This window comes from Chrysochloris asiatica, unplaced genomic scaffold, assembly GCF_000296735.1.
Source record: "Chrysochloris asiatica unplaced genomic scaffold, ChrAsi1.0 scaffold00010, whole genome shotgun sequence".
Taxonomy (NCBI): Eukaryota; Metazoa; Chordata; class Mammalia; order Afrosoricida; family Chrysochloridae; genus Chrysochloris; species Chrysochloris asiatica.
The window spans coordinates 9,881,461-9,892,039 of record NW_006408528.1 but is presented as its reverse complement, the minus strand read 5'-3'; the positions used below and the strand labels follow the sequence as shown (position 1 = coordinate 9,892,039).

The 10,579-nt window shown below is 50.3% G+C and overlaps 1 protein-coding gene across 1 annotated transcript; it reads right to left on the bottom strand.

Annotated features, from left to right (window-relative positions):
* Positions 1-3,148: 3,148 nt before the first annotated feature.
* DLX5 (distal-less homeobox 5) lies at positions 3,149-7,625 on the bottom strand. Its single transcript, XM_006834262.1, has 3 exons — positions 7,060-7,625; positions 4,880-5,064; positions 3,149-3,831 (listed from the first exon to the last, which is right to left on the bottom strand). The coding sequence occupies exons 1-3, from the start codon at positions 7,412-7,414 to the stop codon at positions 3,502-3,504; spliced, it is 870 nt and encodes a 289-aa protein (XP_006834325.1). The 5' UTR covers positions 7,415-7,625; the 3' UTR covers positions 3,149-3,501.
* Between the last annotated feature and the right edge of the window lie 2,954 nt (positions 7,626-10,579).

Here is a 10,579-nt window from a genome sequence, read left to right as displayed (position 1 = left end):
GGGCAGTGAGGTCTGCGGGTTCCTCTGTGTGTGTCTCAGGCCCTGTGGCTCAGAACTGGAGCCGCCTGGCACCCACAGGAATGCGGCTTCTCCCGGCTCTCCAGGCCGCCCCCTGTTCCACAAGGAGGTAGTCGCCAGGAAAAAGGGGGGAAAAGGGCAGAAATCTGCCTAGCCCAATATGAGACTCAGACAAAGGCTAATTTATCTGATCTCTTCTTACAGGAGGGCCCCAGTGGAGGGCAGGGCACCGAGGAACCTCACTGGTCCTGCCGGCATGCCCCAATCCTCAAAGGCTTCGTGAGCAAGTCTGAAGATGAGGGCAGGGGGTGGAGTTGGGAGTATAGAGGGAAGCCCACGGAAAAGAAAATTAAATCATGGGACAAGTTTGATTCATCTTGGGAACATTAGATTGGGAACAAGGCAAGTGGGGGTGCGAAGTCCGGGAGAGTGGGCTAAACCTTCCGGGAATATATTGGGATGGTACACGTTTACGTTAGATAGAAGAATAAACAATGGAGAGGGAAGGCGGGAGGGAGAGCGAGGGAGAGAAACAGCACATAGATATTTTTAGACTTTGCTGAAGATCTGTTATTTTTACATCGTTGGGCACAGGACTGCAGGGAGTTAAATTCCCCGGGGAGAACCCCCGTGGTGCCAGGGAAAACCCGCTGCAGACCTATTTGCCAGAATATTTATGTCCACGGCTCCTTGACCACGTTTGAGAAGGGGGAAAAAAAAAAACCGCTCAGGAGAGAAGGCTACTGCGAGTGGAAGAAGTGAGGTTAGCGCAAGGGACGAAATCCTGGGTCCGCGCGACTAGGCTGGGCCTTGGCTACCTGGCAACTTGGCTTTTGTGCCCTTAACAACAAGCAGCGTCAAAACTGAGGGTAGTGGTGGGTGGCATTTAAGAAAAGCTGCCCTCTTCTCTACAAAGACTCCAAACTCGCCCTTCTGTTAGCTCTGCCGCGCTTGGAGGTTGGGGGCGGTGGTGGAAGGCTCCCTCTTTTCAAAGCCAAGAATGGGGGTGACAGTTTGATGGGGTTGGCTGGATAAATATCTTCCGTCTCCATGAAAAGGAAAGAGGATGTTCAAAGCACATTCTTGACACTGTCAGGCAGTCAGTGGGTAGGAAACGTTAGACGTGCACAGTGGGTGCGCCCCTTTAACCTTCCCAAACAAGCTCCCCCAGGCGGGGAGAAGCGACCGCGCAAGGGAGAGAGACGCACGTACGCCGCTGGCGCAGGGTTTGGTGCTTGGATTCGCAAGAAATAAAATGCCGGCTTTCGGTGTAATGGAAACTCACAAAATCCTTACAAACAAAGAAAGAAACAGCAGAAAACAGATCCCTTCACCTCTTTCCTCCTTTCCCCAACTGTTTGCCAGCTCACTAAACAAAAGGAGCACCTTTAGGCTGTCTCGGGAGCACCCAGCCACCCGGAACTTCTCCCGAGAAGGAGGGCTGGAGGGAGATAAGGAGAAGCTTCGAGAAGCCGCGGTTCTGTTGTTGAGAGTAAGGCAAGGGAAGGGTCCACAGCTCAGCGTAGAGTCAATCCTGAGCCAAGCAGGGAACGTCTTAAGACTCGCCAAACCATTGAATTCCCCCAAGGCCCAAGCCGTTTTAAACCAGTGGGTTAGGCTCCCGCCTGCAAAGAAAGGAAAGGGGAAGAGAAAGAAAAAAACTGAGACGGTGGAAGGGAGGTGGGGATAAGAGGAAAGAAGAGAGAGGACACACAGGTAAATTCCCCTCCAGGCACGCAGCGTGCCTTTTCAGGTCTGGTCTCCCAACCCTGGAAAAACTTTCACAGAATCCTCAGGTGACAGGATGTAATTTTTAATGTTCTAATCCCTCCCCCCACCCCCCGCCTTTAAAAAGACTTTTTTTTTTTTGGGGGGGGGCGGGTTGTCACATTTATTGCTGCTGACTTCCTAGCTGTAAGACATTTCTCTTGCATCTTGTAATTTTCAACACTCTTTCCCCTCTTGGGATCCCAAGGAAATCGAGTCAGGCGAACAGAACAACCAGAAAGACGCCTACAATTCACGCCTGGGGTCACAACTCTAGATTGTGCTCCAGCTCCTATCACACAGTTGATGTCTATATGCAGAGATTAGGGGAGAAGGCCCGAGTGCTGCACGTCCTCTCTTTCTGCCAAAAGAAGGATTCACAAAGGAAAAATCCCCAAACAGATTCAATTTCCCATGGTTTGGAGCCTACTTTACTACTGTGTTCTATCAAAGCAAAGCAGAGGAAGACTTTCCTGTAAAAACCAGAGTAGTAGAGATGAAAGAAAAAAATATATATATATTTTAAAGAATATTATTTCACATGAAGTGAAATCATCACAGCGCCACAATGCTTTCATTCCTTTCCTTCATCCAGGGATCCCTACTTTTGGCTGGAAGACAAATGTTCCCCATAGGTCCTGCTCAACCTACTGGACTTAGGTGCATCATTGTTCTCAAGTCCTTTTATCCAGAAAGGCCTTCAGGGCTCCAAATTACCTTTAGCTCTCTAAAAGAGCTAAGATACATTTACAATAATACATCCAAGAAGTCCAAGATTCTACCATGCCCCCAAGTTAAAAACAATTATTTTTAGTTAGGAATAAAGGGTGGGGGGGTTTCTTTCTTTTACTTTTTTTTTTTCCATTCATTTTCTCATCTCTGTAAACTCCTTTGGAGGAAGGGTAATTTGTCTAATTGCTCTGGCAATACACAGCGGCTGACGGTAGGGACTGGGGAGGGGGGGGAGGGCGGGAAGGCAGCTCTCCACTCTAATTGCTTTGAGCCCAGAATTTTGAGGGGTTATTGAGGGATTTCTGTTACCTTCTCACTCTTACAGGGTGAGAGGGGTGTATTCAGATTCCAGTTTTACTTTCTACATGAAACACTTTGGGGTAAACTTAAAATGATCTAAGTGTTTTTTTCTTTATGGTTAGGTTAAAAGCACCTAAATATATATTATTAGGCAATTCTGTAAACAGAGCACATGTGTATCTAGAGATATAAAATACAGCATCCAACATAGCAAGATTCCCATATCATTTTCTGTCCTGTTGGATCTCTGCAGAACTTGTCTTCCATTAATTGCCTGCATGAAACATCACTACTCTGGGAGCAAAAAGGAGTATTTTTAGAAACATTCTGCTTTCATGGTCGAAATAAGTTTATTTATCCAGAATATACAGTTTAATCCCTCTATCTACACTTATTTACATGGTTAAAATAACAATGAAAAAAAGTCTTTTGAAAAGTTGAGGTCATAGATTTCAAGGCACCATTGATAGTGTCCACAGTTGCGCAAAAAAAAAAAAAAAGTTCGTCTGTAAAAAAACGGGGGAGTCCTTTGAAATGCAATAACTTACATGCAAAAAAATACTTTACACATGAACCTTTTTGTTTGTTTCCGTTTTCCAAACGTCCCCATATGAATTCCTTTCTTTATGATTTTCTAAAACAGTAAAACACAGTCCCATAAAAGAGCAAAGGAAATCGGTCGGTCTAATAGAGTGTCCCGGAGGCCAACGCCAGCGGGTGCTGTAAGGAGCCGGGCGGCGGCAGGTGGGAATTGATTGAACTGGCTGCGCTCGGGTACCAGGAAGTTGAGTTCTCCAGGTAGCTGGAAGCGGGGGATGGGTTGGAGGTCGGAGGGTGGGCATGAGGGTGGTGGCTGAGCGAGCGGGATGAGCCCTGGGGCTCCCACACCGCCGGAGACTGCGGCGAGTTACACGCCATAGGGTCGCTGGAGCTGGGACTGTGCTCCGGGGGCATCTCCCCGTTTTTCATGATCTTCTTGATCTTGGATCTTTTGTTCTGAAACCAGATTTTCACCTGGGTGGGGAACAAAGGCACATGTTACGGGACACTCAAAGGCCGCCCGCGCCTTCCCCCAGGCCTCTGCGGGAGACAACTGCTAGGCTGCCTGACCCTGGCAAATCCCCCGCAACTCGCAACTCGAGGGCTATGGCCAAGGGCCTAGGCCAAAGTCTTAACCTAGAAGGCTTGGCAAACAGGAGCGGCGGGGAGAACTAGGCCCCAAGGCTGTGGTCTTTTGTTTGGCGGGGGAGGGGGACTCGAGCGCGTTGAGTGGACGCCCCAGTGTTCGCGTACCGGCTTGCGCGCACGCAAAGGCCTACCTAGAGCACATAGAACACTCCAACTAGACGGTCTCCCACACAATGGCCGGAACCGACAGGGGAGAGGGGATATGATGGGGGTAGGCCCTAAGGCGCTATCAGGTGAGGAGCTAGAGGCGCGACCCCAATCTCCCTCGGGACTCCTTTCACTCCCATTCCAGCATCGAGAGGCCAGAATTTGCCTGCAGCTCTAGGCAACGACTCAAACATTCTTTTTCCCTCTGTAGACCCTAGCTGGTGTGGAGATGGAATGAAGGTAATGACACAATCCGGGAAAATTTCCCCGTACAACAGCGCCCCCACCCCGATATCTGAGACCCAATTTCTCAGACCCTAGGCAACGTTCCGGCCTTTGCCCGGCCTGAGTACCCTGCTAGGGCGCCAACCCTGTTCATCCCGGGACAGCTCTTCACCTTGAGAAAACCAGGCAACTTCTCAAACTTCTCAGTGTTCACGAAATAACCCTTTCCTTGGTTCCAACCTAGGAAACTGGTCTCCCGCCCCTGTTGCGAAGAGAGGCATCTCCAAATGAACTACCTCTCTGTCCAGTCCCCACCATCGCTTGACTGCGACACCTGGGTTGACTCATAAAAGGAAGGGTGTAGGCAGGACTGTCTTTTGCTGCCTGTCTGAGTTTCTCGCGGGTGTTATCGAATCAGCTCCAGTCCGTAGGGACCAAATCACTGGGCCCAATCGGGCTTGCAGCCGAGGCGGGGCTCGAGCCGGACTGAGGCCTGATTTACCTGTGTTTGCGTCAGTCCCAGCGAGGCGGCCAGCTCCGCGCGTTCGGGCAGGGCGAGGTACTGAGTCTTCTGAAACCTTCTCTGTAAAGCAGCCAGCTGAAAGCTGGAATAAATAGTCCTAGGTTTTCGAACTTTCTTTGGTTTGCCATTCACCATCCTCACCTCAGGTTCGGCCACTTCTTTCTCTAAATAATCAAAACAAACCCAGTTAGAGCTTGTCGGCAGGCATTGTCCCTTTTGCTGCTGCTGTTGTGTGCCGTTAAGTCTGTTAGGAATCACAGCGACCCTGTATAGGGTTTCAGAGAGCGGCTGATGGGTTTGAACTGCGTTGCTTATCTATTCTTTGAGTTTCTTACCATGCAAGCTTCACCCTGTCTTTCCCCCTATCCACCCCTTTGGTTTACAAGACAGAGATAAACACGCCCCTCCCCCAAACCATGGTAAAGACTTCAGTTAATTCCCTGCTCTTTTCATTGCAATTCCTGTGCATTTATTTGTTAAAAATGCCCAGCTGCCTTCTTGGCATGCGGAATTCAATCTTTGCCCTACTTCCCCAAATTTGTTGTCACGCCCATCTTGTTCTCATCCGCTTTTCTTTGGTGAGAACAATCATCCTCTCAAGGGGCTTCTGGGGAGAGCCTCCCCCCAACCCCCACTCGTGACCTCGGTTCGGTCAGCGTCCGTTGTGGCGCCTGCACAGGCCAGACTCCTGGGCAGGGAAGACGCAAAGCAGGGTCTCCAAAGTTCAAAGACCCACAAGCAAACTGTGCTCCTTCACTTCAGCAGCAAGCGGTCGGAGCCGCAGCAGACAGAGGGCCGATTATGTAGCCCCCACAATCTCACTGCAGATCTGCGAGGGCACAGATGTGTCTGGTTTCTTTTACAAATAGACTTAATAAGTTCTTGGCCAAAAGAAAGAAAGAAAAAAAACCCACTTCCATTTATGCACGATATACGGGTAGTGAAAGAATCGAAGACATTCCCGCTCCCGCCTCTCTTTAAAGTTCATCGAGAGTCAGTCACACATTGAAAAAGAATCGGTAATGGTGGTGGGGGTCTCTTCGTAGCAAGGGGGCGTTAGGTCAAAACAAATTCCTCACTGACCTGTCTTCGGGGAAAAGATTTTTCTGAACGCATAATTTACAAATGTATGTATCGTGGGCCCAAAAGTCTTTTTAAAACACCATTTTATCAGAAGTGCCTGAATAACCGGCGAGCCGAGGTATGTACGTGTATGTTTATATGTAGCGAGCTGCTGGGAGAGGAAGGGTGGAGGACAAGGCCTACAGGACTGTGGTCTCCCCTTCAGCTAGAGTAGGGGATGCTAATATTAGCAGGATTATTAATGTGCTGGTGGGAAGAGATCAAACCCTCCAGTAAAGCCTCTCCGCAGGTACCTCATACCTCTCTAAAAGTCCAAGCTCATTAACCCTCTTAAACTCAACTAAATTTCGAGGACAAGAAAGAAAGATGTTGGAGAGTTAAAAGGAGACAGATTTTACACACCCAACAACAACATAACAACAAGGAACAGAAAAAGAAAATCCCTCCAACAAAGTGACTCCTCAGCCACTCTCCACAACTTTAAATGGCTTTTTGTTTTTGGAAATGCCTTGGATAGACCGCAAGGCTCTCGGCGCGCTCTTCCTCTGGCGGGCTCCAGCTCTCAACCCCACCCCCACGCCGCGCGCTCTGGGCACCCGCCCGACCCTGGCTCGTGGCTTCTTTCAGCCTAATCCCAACAATGTCTTTGAGGCAGCCTTCCACTCCCACTCGCACCAATCGAGCACGTTTATAAAAAATGCCAACAACTAACCTCCTCTATTATGCAAACTCCACGGTGGCTGTTCGATTCTTTCTTCTTTCCACCGCGAACCCCCTTTCCAGCCTAGCTGGCTTCCTGGCTAGGCAATCTGGGAATCAGTCAACTGCGACTGCGCCTCCACCCCACCCCCAGGTACCGGAGGGGAGAGACTCTAGTTTGAACCCCTGTCGCCTTCTTCCACTAGAAATCTTCCACTTCTAAGATGTTGACCCGGGAACCTCTGTTGGGTGCAGAGTCCGGATTCCTACTTATACCCGGTGCACCCCCATTCCAGTGGACGGTGTGGCTCCCAATCTCCCACCCCACTCGATTCTCCCGAGTCCTGGGTCCTCTGTGTGCCCCCGTGGCCCCGTACCTGGCTGGCTGGCGGCGCTTGGGACTCGGTTGTAGGCGCCGCCGTACTGATGATAAGGGCTGGCGTAGCTGTAGTCGGCATAGGTTTTGGCGGGGTAGCTCCCAGCGGAACCGTTCACGCCGTGGTACTGGTACTGGTAGGGGTTAAGAGCTTTGCCGTAGGAAGCCGAGGTAGGAGAGCAATAGCCGTGCGGGGCTCCCCCCGTGGGGCTATAGTAGTCGGAATCGGTAGCCGACGACTCGGGCAAAGTTGGCGATTCCTGAGACGGATGGTGCATGGCTGCGGACGTCTGGAAAGGAGCTTGGAAGTCTCCGGATCGGATGCTGGGGACCCTTCTGTCAAATACTCCTGTCATCGCTCGCAGGCGGAGGCTGTCCTGGCTTCTGAGGCGGCGGCTGCAGCCGGAGATGGCAGTGGGGCTGCTCTGGTCTAAGCAGACATGACTGTGGGAGCGGAGGAGGAGGAGGAAGAGGAGGAGGAGGAGAAAAGGAGGAGGAGGTGGTGGCGGCGGCGGCGGCGGCGAGGAGGAAGCTGGGAGTCGTGGAGGCTCTGTCTCCGGCAGACTGACTGCTGGCTGAAGCGCAGCACAGCCTTGGTTAAATCCTTAATTGCGCGCTTACGCACAGCGGGGTGGATCGGGTTCCATTGGCCAGGGCCTCCGGAGCAGCAGCAACACCCTAACTCGTCCAACTAGTTTTAGCACAACAAAGCATTGCTTAAAAAAAGAAGAGAAAAAATGAAGGTGTGCGTGTGTGCGCGCTTGTGTGCGTGTATATGTGTTGTTGCTTGTTGCGGGGAGGCGAGGTCTCAATCTGTTGTTAGTGAATACCAAAGACAATAACAGAAACGCCAACACCCAGCTCTGTGATGTCTGAAGACAATGTGTTCCAATCAGCAGCCTCAGAAAATGCACATGTGTTGGAGATAGGTCGACGACGGTGTTTCCTTGCCCCGGCTACCGTGGGAGCCACCAGGGTCAAATGTGGCATTGAACACTGATATCGGAATGGGAAGTCAAAGCGGGGATCGGAGTGTGGAGGACGAATGCGAAAAATAAAGGCGCAGTGTTTTTATTAGGATGTTTGGAGGCGAGTTGTAATTTACATGTGTTGAACACGCGCGATTTTGGGCAAAGACAGCCAAATGTGCAACGAGGAGTTCCTTTCAACTAGATGACTCTAGCAGATAAGGGAGGAACAAGGATGCTTTCGAATGCACTCTGTTCATTCAGTAGCTAATGGGAAAGAGTTCATGTATTTCGAATCCCCTAAAACTCACTGCCCTAAGTACACATGGCTCAACGACATCCAAATAGTCACTGCTCCCACTTCTGTTCAATATTCTTGTCTGATAGGAAGATTTTGGAGTGGAGGTCTGTAAGTCTGTCTGGTGGCCAAAGACTCTAGAAAAAGCTAATTGTACCTGTCATTCTTATGGGACAGAATGGGAACCCAAATAAGACAGGGGAGTAGATGTGAATCAAAGCCCTTTTGGGAAGTCAGAAGATGCCCATGAATTTTCCCTTCTCGGTTCTCTGGGCGTAGCACCCCAAGCCCTGCCTAGCCATTCCCTTTCCGCTTTATTTCTTGCAGCGAAGACGTTTCAGCTCACATGCGCAGAGAGAAGTCAAAACACTTGAGGCCCGCAGTCCAGAGTTTGCTTTTTTATGACGTGTCACTCTGCTCTATTTGTGATTCACCTGGGAGTTTAGAAATTTAGCATGTCATTCTCTCCCTTTTCATTTCCACTCTCCTCAATTAGGTAACTCTTGGACCTGGAGTTTGATTTGGGGCCTCTCTTTAGCTTCTCCCAGGAGGTCCCGAGGTCTGGAATCTGGGAACTCCACGGGATATCCAGGTGGGACGCTCTGGCCTGTAGTCTTTCCCACTCTCTAGTCCAAGAAGAAACCGTCAGCGTTAATTGTGTCTAGGTGTTAGTTTGGCCTTCTTTAGCCCGAACTACTTGGGCTCAAAATATAGGTCAGCAGGGAAAGCTGGGTGTCTGGAACTAGAAGCAGGATGTCAGACTGGCTCTGGAACTCCATAGTCGAGCAGCCACGCGTGCACCAATTCCCTGCCTCGCCGTCTGGGCGCCATAAAACCACAGCTATTGTCAAACTGCCCTCTGGGGGGCAACTCCAGCTCCAGCGCACAGGGAAAGTGGGGGTGGGGGCAACTGGTCGAGAATCGCAGTGCCCCATCCCCCTCCGGTGGCTTGCTTGCGGCCTGCGCTGCCCTGGACTGCTGCTCTGAAACAGACGTGCAGGTAAACGGAGCCTCAGCTGCCCGGCACCCTGACCCCTTGCTGCCGATTCCGGCTCGGCTGTTCACCTGCAGATGTAGGTTTTCGGCTTGTGAGGGCGGCAGGAAAACAATGCCAACCCCTCCGGACTCGCGGCCCTAGGCTCTGCTCTGGAGACGTTCTCCGCTCCCATGGAGTCACCTTGCACACATCGTGCTTTTCAGTTAAACGAATTGCATCTCTAAATGAAAGCCAGGGATGGACGTTACAAAGCTTCACCTCCTCAAAGGGGAGGGGCTCCAGTTCTTCTCGCCCTTCCGCCAACATTTTTTGCTTGACAAGATACTTCAAAGTTACTACGTGGAAGGAAATAAAGTCCAAAGGGTTATGCTAAATAGGATGTTTCTAGCAATTCCTGTAAACCTTGCTGAGAAAGCAGATTCCAACCCAGATGGGATTGGAAGCTGCAGCATTTGAGCAACATTCAGAAGTTTGGGGTCCTTTTGAATATAATGTCACCATCTTCAGTTAGTTCTAAACCTTGCTAATTTTCACTTTTTTACCAGCCCCCAAAATATTCCCTTCCATATTTTACAAAAGACAGGAGTGGGACGAGAGGAGAGAATTTAACTTCTTTGTTTCAATGTCCAAAGCCTTCAGCTAAATTGAGACCACTTGTGCACAGGTCTCTGTGAGGTGAGACCTCCGAAGTTGAGTATGTCTGGAAGGGAGGCTAAACTTCAGCACTGACTTTGTTCAACATCTTTTCTGGTGAATTTCACTGCCCTCACCCCTTTATTCAAACGCAGTTGAAAGGGAGAGGGAGCCTTAAATCAAAAGAAGTCGGAGTCTGTTCCTCATTTCACAAGATAGGTATCCTAGCGCTTCGGCCGCACACCCGCGGGGGATGTCCGCACGTGGAACCATGTCTTTTGCTGCGTTTGTGGGTTGTTGGGACTTTAAGAACCCGAGCTTTGTAAAGCAAGGGGAGCGACGCTGTTGCCTCTTTTAAAAACTCACTGTCAGGCCCAGTCGTGGATAAAAGAGCCTCACAGCATCAAACTCCTCCAGAGCTGTCACTGCGACACGTAGAAAGTATGTGAGTAATTTCATTTTTTTAGTAGCCGAAATCTGCAAAGGGGTGAGTGGGTGGGTGGGTTGGGGAAAACCCTTACCGAGAAGTGCAAGTCTTTATCATGAGCGCCACCCAGTGTCAACGAAGAAAAGCGCTCAAACGGCAACTATTTTCTTAGCTCAGTCATTGGCCTAACAAGTCTGG